Source organism: Drosophila persimilis, unplaced genomic scaffold, assembly GCF_003286085.1.
Source record: "Drosophila persimilis strain 14011-0111.01,24,50 unplaced genomic scaffold, DperRS2 tig00000000-arrow-pilon, whole genome shotgun sequence".
NCBI classification, from domain to species: domain Eukaryota; kingdom Metazoa; phylum Arthropoda; class Insecta; order Diptera; family Drosophilidae; genus Drosophila; species Drosophila persimilis.
Window position 1 is genome coordinate 11,768,785 of NW_020825288.1, and position 14,784 is coordinate 11,783,568.

Consider the following 14,784-nt stretch of genomic DNA (forward strand, 5'->3'; position numbering starts at 1 on the left):
CAACAATACTGCCAAAAGACTGACTTTCATTATGAATGCGAACAAAGCCCCCAGCCGAACCAGCGCTACAGCCGGCGGATAGTAGACACAGAACTGAGCCAGGCCAGGCCAAGTGTCAATTGAAACAATTCAATGGTCTGGCCAGGAATGGGGGAAGCCAGGAGTCATTGGAACAACGCAGTCGTGGCCAATGTGAGAACATAAACGGACAGACCCAAACGTCTGCTGTTCTCTCCCTCTTTCTGCGGGAATGTGTGAGTGTTGGGAGTGCTTAACCAGTGGGTTATTTGAAATTGAAAGACGGATTAAAGGATTTACTCTCCTGGCAAGGCAGACCGGAACCAGCTGGAGACACAGAAAGCGAGCAAGCAGGCACGACGAGCGGGGAATGACGGCAGTCTGACTCCGGCTCTGGTCATTCGAGTGCCCAGCAGGCGACGATTTTATTGCCCCGACAACCTGCTAGGACCTGCCCCCCAAAAAACAACAACAACAAGAAAGGCCAGCACACCCACACACATGGCTGTAACTATGGCAACATCCACTCGGGGCCCCCAAGGGCAATTAAACACTCAAGCGGCGTTTTGTGGAGGCGTGAGAGTTGGGTTGCGATGCCCCCTATTCGGGGTTATTCGAAAGTCAATGGCATTAAAAATCCATGAAACGGTTTATCTTCCCTGAAATGATTCATTGGATAGCAATCAAAGATAAAGATCGAGATAAAGCGTTTACTAAGTTAATAGCTGAGAAATGGTCGCATAAAACCAGAATAATATTTAATCTATCCATTCGATATTTCAGTTTTGCAACGTTACTAAAATATAAGAAATACAGCTTCATACGAATCCACTTATATTTAAGAGCGTTCTCTCAGGTTCCAGAATATCGTCTGTTGGACGAATGTGCCAAAAAAGATGGGAAACTCAAAACTATGCCCAGCGCCTTGAGTCAACCAGAACTAATCAAGATACACATGGCAGACCAGTGAGTGAGTGTTTTATTTGGTCTTTTTCTGGTTCAATGTCTGTCCGCAGAAATGGAATTTACTCACCTCGCACACGCAACTATCGGGCAGCATTCCCGGAGCCAGGAGCCAGCAGCCAGCAGCCGGGCCAGGCCTGGCCGGGCCGGGCCTGGCGCCGCACCACCGCAGGCTGGCTGGCCAACAAGCCGACCACAATGTGGCCAACAAGCACCAGTGGCCAGAACAGCAACATATGTATGGCCAAAAGAGAGAGTGTTTCCGTGTGTGGGCAAAGAGTGCGTGGCGCATTTTTAGCTAAAGTTTTTTCAAATTCTTTCCCGGGTTTCTGTTGTGCTTTCATCTGCTGCCTGTTGCCTGGTGCATGGTGCATGGTGCATGGTGCATGGTGCGGCGGTGTGGGCAATTTGCTAGCCAGTATTGCTCCTGAATTGCTAATGGAAAGTAGTTGCCGCAAAAGAAATTAAGAGCCTTAAAGAACTTTAAATTGCCACAAGTTTAAAGGCAAATTTTAATACTCATTTTCTCCCCTATTCATATGCAAATAATCACGGCCACGACAGCAAGTGCAGCCCGGCAATCAACGCTCTGAGCTGCATTAATGAATACTAAACAAAACAGAAGTCCTTGAAAGTCCTTGCCAACTAAGGCTAAACAATGGCAATATGAAGGACTCAACGTACATCATGCCACTCCATAATATGTGCCAGAGCCCTGCAGAGGCAACACGAACCATGGAAATGAGTTTTCCCTTTCAGCGAGAAGCGGTTGACAATCAGGCCATTCAATACGGAATACTAACTAAAATGAACATCGTCATATTCCGATTCAGGGCTCAAGGGTACATCAGATTTAAGAGGCTTCAAGTCTTCAAAACCAAACACGACACCAGAATGATCCAGAATAGATATCACAAGACTAACAATTTAAGTAGATCCCGGGCTTTCTCTTGATTTTTCCTAGTATTTTATTCGCAAAGTGTTGAGTTTTCATCGAATTATGTGACCTGAATTGGTCACCTCATCTATGTCTGTGTCTGTTTGAATGATTGAACTCATTGCAGAAGCCAGAAACAATTACGCACAGCTCATCAGATTGCCTCGCCCACCCGCACTTGATGATGGGCTGCTGTGACAACTGAATGCTGACAGGCTCCGACAGGCGGCATGGCATGTGTTTGAGTGGGGCTCTGGGAGATTCTTCTATCAATTCTGGGATAGGATGTGTAAATATTTGCATGGTAATTAGCTGCGACATCCATGCCACTTCGCATCCATGAGGCAGTCTCCTGTCATTGGCGCTGTCCTTGGAATTCTCATTTGCCAGCCAAGTGCGTGAGGTGGAAAATACATATTTCCCCAGAACATTTTGTTGCTGCACAATTATGCAGATTGGCATTGCTGAGTGGTGGTCTGGGGGTGCTGGGTCTGCAGAGGGCTTCGAGTATTGCAGTAAATATTTGCCATTTGGTCGAGGCCTTACTGCCCGGACTTCTGGTATTTTTCTGATATTTGTTCTTGCTATTTTTTTGTTTGTTTTCTGGCTGTATTGCAATTTTTGCATATGGTTTGTAAACAAACTTGAGTTGTAGCTGGTGATTTTAATGCCCTTTTTTTTAGAAAAAAATCTTATCAAAGCAGAAAAGGAAGCATGTTCGATTTTGCTGGGTTTGTTTCAGTGTAAGCCCGTGCACAAATCCTGCACTTTTTAAAAAGATTTGTATTGTCAAGTCATTGCAAAAAAATCCTTTTCATTTTGAATGTACTCCAACGAAATAGCAGTTATAATTTCATCACATAACTTCCATCGAAAGGGCATCTAGGGTTCGACCCCCTAGCATATCTTCCTCGGTTTCATTCTCTTTTTTTTTTGCTCCTTGTGGGTTCTTTTCATTGAAGTCTGAGGCAAACACTCGAGCGTGTAAATGCACACACACACAAAAAAGGAGGGGAAGATGGCGAAACTAAAATAGAAACACATTTCATTTCCGTAAGATCTGGCAGAGTGGAAACGGAAAATGTGCAGTACACTACTATATGGTGTGGAGGGAGGGGGTGAGGATCTTAGGAGGGGGGGCAGAACAACGGGCAAACAACAAGAAAGTGGAAATATACTTGGCGATAAACCAACGAAATCGATTGGAAATATTTTAACGAAATTGCAGCTTAAAGTGTCAAGGCAGCATGTTGCATGGCTGCCAGCCCCAAGATGGAGCCATACAGGGGGTTGGGGATTGGGCAGTGGATAGTGTGAAGGAGGGCGTGTGGAGGGAGGAGGGGGGATAGCAATCATTTTCAGTGACGTTAAGATGAGTGCTCGTTCCGTTGATTCCGGCTGTCGATGATTATGAGGCTGCTGCAGATCCAGATCCAGCTGCAACGAAATGTTTCTGTTGGGCATTTAGATAGAATCCTACACTCAGAGAAACTAAGGTATATCAAATGGTGTTGCTTGGAACACTTGATGGTCCTTTTTTTAATGCCATAAATGATCACCATTCTTGGAAATCAAATTATTCTTTATTCAAATTCTGTCATAATCCCTGTCTTACGTTCCGCCCCATGCGAACCTATAGAGTAAATAATAGTATCTTTTTCTGAGTGAGATTCTCTCTCTACTGTTTTTCTCGGCCCATCTCTCACTCTCTGTATCTATGTCTCGAGTGTGCAATCTCCGAGCGAAGCGCAACGGCAAAGAAACAGTTTAAATGCTAACAATGCAACGGTTTCGGGTCAAGTATTTCCATTTCTTCCCCTGTCCCTCCTTGGCAACATCTCCCCTGCTCTGTATTTTGGCATATCTCCCTCCCTTCGGCTACGGAAACGAAGTGTAATGAAAGCGTGTAAAGTGCAAATCGAAAAGGCAATACAAGTAACGAGTACAAAATACTTATACCCCTCCGTTTCTACCTCTTTTGGCCAACATTTTCTCTAAATTACCAATGTCGGACAGGGCCAGGACGATAAGGAGGTAGGAAAGGTACCAACTGGTAAGGTGCCCCGGGCATATCCTGAGCGAAGGAAACAGGCTGAGGAAATGTATCGCAAAATGCAGTTTCTTTCACGCTCTAAATGGGTTTTCCTTTGCGCTTTCTCTCTGTTTCTCTCTGCTAAATTATAACTTTAATTAAACGAATTTAATTTCGGGCATTTCTCCAAGGACTTGACTTATCCCCCGATAGCGAAGTGCTTGCTGCTGGAGAATTTCGTTCGGTCTGGCCAGGCACTTAACTATTTATCTAAACAGATTTCCACATTTCATTAGCATTTGGCGACCACAGAAACCGCCAGCGAATTAAATATTGATAATTGTTTTTCCACATCGATTCCACGGGCAGCTGGCTCAGCGCCGCGCCCCATAACTTTATATGAATTTATCTATACAAATATATCTATCTATCTATGCAATTACATAATCCACTTTGTTGTCGAGCCGCAGAGTAATGTTGCTGTTGTTTTTTCCAAAATTTATTGCATTCTGAATTCCGGCGGGAATTGGCCATGGCCCAGGGGCTTAGAGCCAACCATTCAAAATGAATTTAAAGCCGACGCAGGCAAACGAGCCAAATGAAAAATTTCAATTAACCACAAAAACCGGACACAACAAAACGAAAACGAAACAAAAACCAAAAAAAAGGTTGTCCACTGCCAAACCATTTTGGCTAAATCATTTCCCCATCTCCCCCATCCACGACGACTACTCGCATACGAGTGCCGGTCTCTCTCTATATTTTTGAGGAGTTTTTGCTGCAGTGACAGCAGCCGGGGACAAAGCGAAAATCCGATTGTTGGAGTGCGCGGGTCGTCCTGTGCCACAATTAAATGCACTCGATGATGCACCTGACGGACCCCAGGACGCAGCACAGCACAGCACACCATACCCACAGACCATGCCCATCTCCGCCGTTCATTTATTCATTGAAGATTGGCTTTGGCCCAATCAATTGACCATGCACCGTGCACCCCAGCCATCGACGAGGTTTTTCCTGGTCCAAATCAATGCAGCATGCGGTCGGGGTCACCCCACTGCCAGTGGACGGGTTCCAGCTTTCCAGGGGGAGGAAACCAGCTAAATCAATGCGAATTATTTGGTTTTTCAATTCGTTACACTTCTCCAGTGACAATCCCTTAATTTTGTTTGTTGTTTATTGATTTTATTTTGATTATAAGAAATATATGATATGTCCGATCTTGTGAATAATTTCATTTGGCCACCATTCGAATTGGTTATGTTCTGGTTAGTGGCCATCATATTTATGCACATCGGTACTATGTGCACTGAAAAAAGGGCATATATTTCCTGATTTCAAAGACCGTACGAGTCATAGAGAAAACAATCTATGAATTGTGTTATAAATGCATTCTTGTCCTGTCGTGATGATTTTGGTCAGGATTTTTCCTCTGTGTATGGGTAAAGCCACAGCGGAAATGTACTATATTTTATACATACCACCGCAGCTCATTTGGAGCCACGAAAACCGCCAATTTGGATCTGTGCGGCAGGCAGGCAGGGCATCATTTCAAATCGCACTTTAATTTTGCAGGAGAGAGTGTGGCATGCGGGAGGGGCACGGCACACTCAATCGTTTTTGGAGCATTGTGTTGACAAAGACGTAAATAAAAATTTATGCGCCCAAAAGTAGCTATACAACATGCACATAAAATGATTATGACGATTATGCTGGGAGCTGGAGCTGGAGCTGGAGCTGCTCCGTCGACTGCTGGGAGGGATGGGATATTATGCGAAAAAGAACATTGGGTACCCACCCACACACATATGCAATGACCCCCCCCCCCCCCCCACACAGAAACACACACTCCCGCACATTTATTGACACAAATTGCTTTTTCAGAACAGCATTTGGCAGCCGTCGCCCGAGTGCTGCGGCTCCTTCTGGTTTTCTTTTTATTAAAGCCATAATAAAATATTCATAAAGATTCCGTTTATGCTACGATAACAATGCATATTTTAGAATAAACGCCCATCAAAGATGTCTTTTTTTATTCTTTGGGGCCCACACAATCAATGAAGATCTCTTCGATTTGCTTTATTAGAGACCGCTTGAGCTATTTGTGGTTCTGGGTATGGGCTATGGGATTTCAAATGCTTTTAAACCCTCTCCATTTGGGTGTGTGGTGGGGGCTGGGGGTGTGTCTTTGCAATCAATTCGATGGCAAGCTGTGTACTGCTCCTCCGCACAATCATGTCAAGAATTCAATATCAGAGCGCGAGCACAGCTGTCGGTGATGACATCGAGGAATGTCCCTACAAGGAATACTCGTCTTTTGTTTCAATGCCATTGATGAACAGGCTCAGAGTGGGGATTAGGTGATCCCGGGTGCCGGGTGCCGGGTGCCGGCGGTCGGGGGTGGCATCATTTTGATTACAAATATGAAACATGTTCACATAAATATGGCCCCGCCCTTTGGTCCCTCCCTCCGGCTCCACTTTCGCCTTCGGCATCATCAAGTGCGTGTGTATGGAGTGCACTTAATGGCGTTCCTTCCACATTGGAGGAGCGGAGCGGAGCGGAGAGCAGAGGGCTTCCGCCCAAGTCAAGTCAAGTTAATATTGGGGGCAACTTGAGTCAATTTTGAGTGAGTGAGACACAGCATATACACACAGAGTACAGACTGCAGAGTACAGAGTACAGAGTACAGACAGCCAAACACTCTGGAAAATTGCAAATAGACAAGTTCTTGGGGCCATTAGCTTTAATTGCCCAAGTTGTGGGGCAACTGCAACAAATTGCGAGGCCATCAATATTTCCGTTGCTGCATCTGATTTCCTAGTGTGCACCTCCAGCATCCGCATCCTCCCTGCCAGCGATTAACAATATCAGTTTCTGCTTCCCCCGTCCGGAGGGACAGGAGGTTACCCGCTGTGCTGGTTCGGGCTGGGTTTTAATTAGTGCAGCCCGTACGTATTTTCTATTGGCCAATTCACCGCAGAAGCTTCATTACCAGCAAACCGTACGAGTATGAGGCAGATCCCCATCCCTCTCTCTCTCTCTCTCTCTCTTTCTTTCTCTCCGTCCATCTGTTTGCGTGTGTGTTTATCTGTGGGACAGATTGTGAGTCATTAAGTTGGTGCAGCAAGCATCAGGATGCAGCTGCATGCCACACAAACATTCTGTTAGGATGCCACATACAACGCCCACAACGGCGGTTGATGACGTTGGGGGCGCGGCAATGGGGCAATGGGCAGCTGTAACGGAATCAGAACCAGAAGCAGGATCAGAGCCAGCAAATGCTGCCACAGAAACAGAAACAGAACCAGAACCAGAACCATGTCGAGAGTTAACCTTTGTTGGCGGTTTCAGCTTTTTGTGCGCCGGAAACGGCAGAGCAACTCAATCAGTTTTTGCGGTTTTCGGTGGCACGGCTAAAAGGGACCTCGGCCCTGCCTCCCGACTTCGGCTGGACGGACACTGGCTAACGCTAATGGCTCACAAATGGCACTTGAATAATTGAAAGCCGGAAACGAGCCAGAGCCAAATGAAATGAAACGCACGGGATTTACCAGCCATGATGCGCATTCCTTTGTCCGTTCAAACATGTCCCATCTATACAATTTGCACCCTCAACCAAGCCCTAGTCCCTACCATACCCTACCATACTGCCTAGCCCTCTTCCGGCAGCTTCTGGTCTCCTCTTCATGCGAGTCCACAACGGTTTCCGCTCAGTGGCGATGAGCTCCTGCAGACTGTCCGCCCATCCCCAACAGGTAACCAATCTCTAGTAGTGGAAATTCTGTGCATGTGGCTAATATCATGACTTTCTTATGCCCCTTGCCCCCGGTGCACATGCACCTGCCAATACAGTCTCGACAGGTTCGTGTTCTGAATTTATTGAATATGCTACAGTATTCATTGCCAATCCAACGCACGAGATAAATTTCTAGTGCCCTTGATTGACCTTTTTCTACCTTGGATGTAGACACGTGGACAGTGCAGTCAACAGCAAGTACAAAAAAATATTGTTTGTCGAGGTCTGAATGGACTGTTTTGATTTTGATTTATTAATTTCAAGCTATTATTTAAAACTTCAATTTGTTTGCTCCCAATTATAGGAGCAGAGTCCAGAGCTTATGAGTCTGATGAGCACAGACTGCTGTGCTGGCGCGCTGCCTGGAAAATGTCGTAGGAATGCTTCGCTAAAGGGGACTTCCGGCTCCATGTACATTGGACCAGGGTCCTGAAGGCTTATATTTGATTGTATCGACAACGCTGTAGTTGGCTTGCAGCCACATGCCTGAACCAGAACCTTGAACTGATTCTGAGGCACAGTACGCTGCTTTAAGTACTCTGCCCAAAGCCCGGCAGCCAATTCCTGGGCTGCTCGACCAGTACTGGTCCGTATTTAGTAACCCTGACGGCGGCGTCTGGAATCGAAGCGTCCATCGATGCGAGGAAATGATGATCATGATGCTGTTCCGTGTCCAAAAGTGCTTTCTGCCTTGCGGGAGCTCCTCGAGCTAGATGCCCAACAGATGGTATACCTAATTGAACCATTGGAAAGCGATATGTGTGAATGGCAAGGAGAAAGTCTTCTTCGCCTGCCTCCTCTGTCTGAAACACGCGTGGGCGGAGGAGTTACAGTATGCCTTCCATCTGATGTCCCACATGCATTTCAGCCTTCTCAGTAGGAGAACAATATGATCGCAAAGGTTTTCAAGTCGCCCGACTTCCAAGATTGTCTCTTCGAGTGATCAAGGACTCTCTATCGATCTCCGCCAGCATGGAATTGCGGAATTCTCGACAGCTCAACTAGCGGACCTTCAACCTGTTCCTGCAGCAGCACTCCGAGACCCACATTGATAGCCTCGAGCCTGGTGGTGATGATGACGATGTCCACTTGTTTCGGGCCCGTAGTTCGTTGACGTATTCCGATGTCCAGCGACGGCAGACTTGTTGTTTGAAGGCCGTCACCACGTCGAAGTGCTCTAGATTGGTGAGGTTAAGTGTGTGGATTATCCGCTCAGGTAGCGCATAGGCAGACCTTCTTCATAAAAGATAAGGAATATGGAATTGTCACCCAATATTAGTCAGTGTGGAGGTAAATGATAGTGTAAATATTTGATACCGTTACGTAATTCCGGATTGAGGAATTAAAGATTATTTGGGATTTTCTTTTTGAAAGAATTAAAGTTTTCTTCTGAACAAACTCGGAGTCAAAACGAACTAATTCCACATTAGCAATCGATCCGGCTTGTGGCTTATAACAAATCAGCTTATAATCCTATATATTTTCATTGGTTTATAGTCTATGGTCGCGAAAGTCGACAACTGGATAGCTGATATCCTGACTTCGTTCACGTCCTTTACATGGCTTCGAGAGGACAAATCGAAAGCCGCAAACGAGCCGAAACAAAATGAAATGAAACGCACTGAATTTACAAGCAATGCTGCGCATTCCTTTGTCCATTTATACATCTGCCATGTTTACAAATTGCACTCTAAACCAAACTTAACTACTAATTTAACTATCTAATCCGTTCTTTACTGCGGTGCAGTTTTCTCGGGGCTACTGGTAGAGGCAGCCTCCTCAGCGTGCGGCTTCTGTTTTGCAACCAATTCCTGCTCGGTCAACAGTTTTCGCTCAGTGGAGATGAGGTCCTGCAGCTCGTCCTCCCAGCCCAGATTTTTGGCCAATTCCAGCACACCTTCGTCACAGTCACCAAGGAAGGCCACATCCCGCGTGTTGTTGGGCCGGTTGTAGAGCAGAAAATCGTCATTGTGTCCATCCATCCAGGTGGTGTATTTGGGACGTCCAACGGCGTCGCGATTAATCAGCAGTCGCACACAGCGCGGTCCAGGGAGCTGCGCCAGCGATGCAAACGGATGCACTTCCAGCGTGGTGCCCATGATAATCAGAAGGTCACACTCCTTGAAGTCTCCATCTAAACTGTTGTGGAACTTTTCGGGTAGATTTTCGCCAAAGAAGACAATATCCGGCTTCACGATTTTCTTGCAGTTTGTGCAGGTAGGCAGCCGATCGGAGAAGATCTCCTTCTTCATCCAGGCCATGTCGTACTCCTTCTTGCAGCCAATACAATGGTTTGTATGGAAGCTGCCATGTGCCTCGATTAACTTTTCATCGGGTATGCCTGCCAGGCGATCCAGCGTGTCAATGTTCTGCGTGTAGTGCCTCAGCAGCATACCCTTCTCATGCAGCAGCCGAATAAAATAGTGTGCCGTAGTTGGCTCAAACGAACCAGGGTACAGCTCCTTGGCCAGGGCAAAGAAGGGAGCTGGTTTCTTCTTAAAATAGCCCAACTCAAATATGGCCGTGGGGTAGGGTAGCTTGTATTTAGCCAGGTTGTCGTACAGTCCCGAGCCGGGTGATCGAAAGTCCGGTATGCCAGCGGCTAAACGAGCGACAACAAATGTAAAAGGCGCGGCCAGACGTACACTCAGTTGACTTACATGTGGATATTCCGGCTCCAACCATGGTGATAATCTTCTTGAATCCATTTTCACGCCAGTGGTCGGCAAGGCCCTTAAAGGTCAAGTCCGCTATGACCTGGAATAAATCAATAATGCATCAACATTCATTTAATCAGTGAGTGGTCCACCATACCTTCTCCTTCTCCTTAGTCGATGAGGGACCTACATTCAAAGTGCTTGCTAGCAGCCGACTTATACCATCTACTGTGAGACTACCTGGAATTAACACAAAACATTACTAAATGACAGTCGTGACAATTGTTTATTGTCAGTCCGAACAGACCTTCGCTATTATCACTTTCGGCGGAATCCTCTTCCTTCGGGGCGATCTCCACTGCAGCAGTGTCATTCTGATCGTTGTCGCTCATAATGAAGCAGGTTTTCAGCCTTTGATAGTAGATATATCGAAGGTCTCGAATTTTTCGGAAAATACCTGCCGTTTGTTTTTGTGTTTTTAATAAACCAATATCGAAACACGCTACCTTCGTAATTTTCGACTCATCGATATTTTCCATCCGATAGTTGCTATCGAAAGTATTCGCGATATGAGCAGTGCGCAATTCGGCACATTTTTGGTGCGCAGCCCTGGTACGACTATTCGATATGCACTATCGGTGGGCGAGCGACCACTGCCGATGCAGCTCTGCCCGTGCCGAGGCCCTGGAAAACCACGCCAGTCATTTTTGTTTTGATAAGGATACGGATACAAAAAGAGCGTGGCCTGAAAATTTTGCATTAAGCATATAAAACGCAACTTTAAGATTCGCGAAAACTGTGAAAACTGTGTGGCATGTTGTGCAGGACAGAGTGTTTGCCAAATTTCTTGCGATAACGCATACGTGGAAGCGACGTGCCAGGTGCCAGGGCAGGTCGTGGTAGCAGCAGCAGCAGCAGACAGCTAAAATAACAAACCGACGGCGGAGTGTGGTGGGGCTCTGGTGGCAAATGGCTGCGGGGTTTCAATTAAATTGTATAACGCGCCCACTCGCATCCTTCATGTGCAGACAATAAGCGACCCAAAAGTCACTAGCTGGAGCTGAAGATTTTTCGAATACCTCAGATCGGTGAGGCAAACCCCATTACTATGCATCTGAATCATGCAACTGCTGCGACAGCTGCCATGGCCAACTATCAGCACTATGCGCCCGCCCAGCTGGCCACGCACGGTGGCGGCGGCGGTGGTGGTGGGGGCGGGGGTGGAGGAGGCGGTGGCGCTGGAAACGCCTTGCAGCAGTCGACCACCCTGGCCAGCCTGCAGCAGAGTCAGTTCGCGTTGCACCAACTGACCGCTGTGCAGGCCATCCAGCATCCCACCCACCAGACCATGCTCCATCCGCAGCATCCACTGGTCCACCTGCTAGATATATCGACGACCACAACGAATAGCGGGGGCAATCACACGCCCATACCGCCCATGAAGCAGGAGATTGTGCAGACTTTCATCAAAGAGGAGGAGTCGGTGGTGGACGACCCGCGCAAAAAGAAGCAGTGCCACGTGTGTAAGAACAAATTCCGGCAGCTCACGACGTTACGCAACCACATGAAAATACACACCGATGAACGGCCCTACAAGTGCAAGCACTGCGACAAGGCATTCCGCCAGATCTCGACACTGACCAACCACGTGAAGATCCACACTGGCGAGAAGCCGTTCACCTGCAATATCTGCGCCAAGGACTTCCGGCAGCAGAGCACACTGATCAATCACATCAAGACGCATAAGGGTAAGTGCAGGCCTTTGACTGAGGAATCACCTTCGACCAGACCCTGAACATCCCAACAACTATTTCCCATTCCGCACTTTCCCCACATAGCGGCAGAGTCGAGCACGCCGACGTCACTACTCAACTATCAGCCCCAGCCGCAGTCATCTGGGAAGATGAGGAAATCGCAGGCGAATCAGATGCACAACGCCTACCAGCAACAGCAGCAGCATATGCCGCGCGTACAAATCTCAAAGACTCTATACTCCGGCAGCTACAGCTCGCCGGCGGCCGAGGAGCTGGTGAAACCGTACCAGTGCAGCGTGTGCAAGCGGCGATTCCCGCAGCTGAGCACGCTGCACAATCACGAGCGGACGCACATCGATCCCAAGCCGTACAAGTGTGAGACGTGCGACAAGTCTTTCAGCCAACTGGCCACGCTGGCCAATCACAAAAAGATCCATACGGGAGATAAACCATACACGTGTTCCTACTGCCACATGCAGTTCCGACAGCAGAGCACCCTCACCAACCACATGAAGACGCACACGCATCTGGCCTCCCAGCAGCAGCAGCAACAGCAGCAGCCAGGAGGCACAGTCACAGCCACAGGTGAGCCGCTTGTGTGTTCGCCCTACAACTGAGCCGCTTTCTGTTATCACTGTGTGCATTGACCATTAACGCTCTTCCCTAACGAAGCTTTTATTTAAATTTTGTACGCATGCAAACACCGATTCGTTACGATCCGACCACCAAACCGCCAACCGATCAACCCTCCTCCAACATCAACCGAACCAATCCGCACATCGAATTGCAGTGGATCACTCGATGCCAGTGCCCCTCGCGCCGGGAACGCAGCAACTGACGAGCGGACTGCTGCCCAACAATCTGCACGGGGCAACGCACAACATCCTCCAGCTGGAGCATCATCCGTTACTGCATTTTCTGGACAGCGGCACCACGGTCAGCTCTGTGGTAGCCAGTAATGTGGCTGCTGTTGCGGCCAAGTCTGAGCACTTCCAGACCAACACCAAGTCTGAACACTTCCAGGCCGCCTCGCCGCCCGGTCGCATAACCATGGTGGGCAACATCAACATGCTGAAGGGCGAGAATCCGGACCGTCCGTTTGGGTGCAGCGTCTGCCAGCGGTTCTTCTCCCAGCAGAGCACCCTGGTCAATCACATTAAGACGCATACGGGTGAGAAGCCGTACAAGTGCAAGATCTGTGAGGTTAACTTCCGACAGGTGGCCACGCTCAACAATCACATGAAGATCCATACTGGTGAAAAGCCCTACAACTGTTCCTACTGTCCCAAGCAGTTCCGGCAGAAGAGCACCCTGCAGAATCATCTAAGGGTGCACACGTGCTAGGCGAGAGGCGACGCCACAATCTCCAGCCACCAGTCCGCAGCCAGCGCAGCCCAGCCCAGCCCAGCCCAGCCAGCGAGCCAGTCAACCAGCCATTGAGGAATAGTGCAATATGCATGCCACATACATAAACCGCATACAGTTATAGAGTTGCATATGTATACAGAATATGATTACATGAATACTATATTTGAATTATATACTCAAAAGTGTTATTTACCTGCTGTGCAGAGCGCAATTGTATGTAACTATATAGTAGGAGAGCTGATCCACATGCATGTCCAATTGTAAATTAAGGCTAGCCGTACATCGTACATCGTACATCGTACATCGTACATCGTACTGTCGTACATCTGACGTGCACACACGTACACATATAATACAGGGTGTTTAAGCCTAAAACTCTATACTATCCCCCCACTACTACTAATACTACTACTATTAGCCTCATAACTGTTGTCACCCAATCCCAGCCCCAGCCCCAGATCCAGCCTCTCCCGTTTCCCTTCCCCCGAGTCAAGTCTAGCTTCTCTCCAGCTTTTCTCGTCGTGTTAAATGTTAAGCCCCGAAAGCAAACTAAAGTAAAGTAAAGTAAACAAATAATGGTAAAACTAGTTATTGCTATACTGTGTGTAACCCCCCGCCCGCTCTAAACATATACATACATAAGTTGTCATCGAAAAACAAAAACGCAACTATTTATATAAGTGTACTCTTAGCGGATATTTAGCAGCATCTTTTACTCAAATGACTACAAGCGGAACGACGGCGCGATCGCATAAATAATCAATAATACCACACTATTCATGAAAGAAAAGTTTAAAAACAAACCGGGTTGCTTATACTAGAACAAACAAAAACTTAGAAAACGGAGAGACGAGACGCGAGAGTCCCTATATTAAGCGAAAAACAAGTAAAACCAGCTTTTACTGCATAGACACACAGAGTATGAACGTAAATGTTGTAGAAAATATATAGTATATATACAAAATATACATATAAATAAACTACTTGTAAATGTAAGCAAAGCGAATAGCTAAAAACAACAACAATAAAACATGGAAAACAAGAAATATTACCCATATTCAACGTACCCCACTAATCTTGCATTCAGACCTTATCAACAGCACTCCCAGAGATGTTGTCTCCTACGAATCTTATATGATGTGCTATTCTATCACATTTTCCAATCACTCAACGATTTAGTTAGATTTGCCGAACGATTGCCCAACCTATTATAGAACTCATTTGAGAATTTTTGATTGCAGTCCAATAGGATTGGA

At 47.1% G+C, this 14,784-nt stretch overlaps 2 protein-coding genes across 3 annotated transcripts; one reads left to right on the forward strand and one right to left on the reverse strand.

The window, feature by feature from the left end:
• Window positions 1–9,375: 9,375 nt before the first annotated feature.
• On the reverse strand, window positions 9,376–10,856 carry LOC6587768 (NAD-dependent protein deacetylase Sirt2). The gene is made up of 4 exons (XM_002013310.2): window positions 10,714–10,856; window positions 10,564–10,646; window positions 10,410–10,506; window positions 9,376–10,351 (listed from the first exon to the last, which is right to left on the reverse strand). The coding sequence occupies exons 1-4, from the start codon at window positions 10,796–10,798 to the stop codon at window positions 9,483–9,485; spliced, it is 1,134 nt and encodes a 377-aa protein (XP_002013346.1). The 5' UTR covers window positions 10,799–10,856; the 3' UTR covers window positions 9,376–9,482.
• Window positions 10,857–11,111: 255 nt separating this feature from the next.
• LOC6587688 (zinc finger protein 501) lies at window positions 11,112–14,585 on the forward strand. Of its 2 annotated transcripts, none has more exons than XM_026986920.1 (3): window positions 11,112–12,154; window positions 12,245–12,745; window positions 12,833–12,956. In XM_026986920.1, exons 1-3 carry the CDS (start codon window positions 11,515–11,517, stop codon window positions 12,841–12,843), a joined length of 1,152 nt encoding a protein of 383 aa, XP_026842721.1. In that variant the 5' UTR covers window positions 11,112–11,514; the 3' UTR covers window positions 12,844–12,956. The 2 variants fall into 2 exon arrangements, with proteins under 2 accessions (XP_026842721.1, XP_002013347.2); XM_002013311.2 differs by having other exon boundaries at window positions 11,114–12,154; window positions 12,951–14,585.
• The last annotated feature ends 199 nt before the right edge of the window (window positions 14,586–14,784 follow it).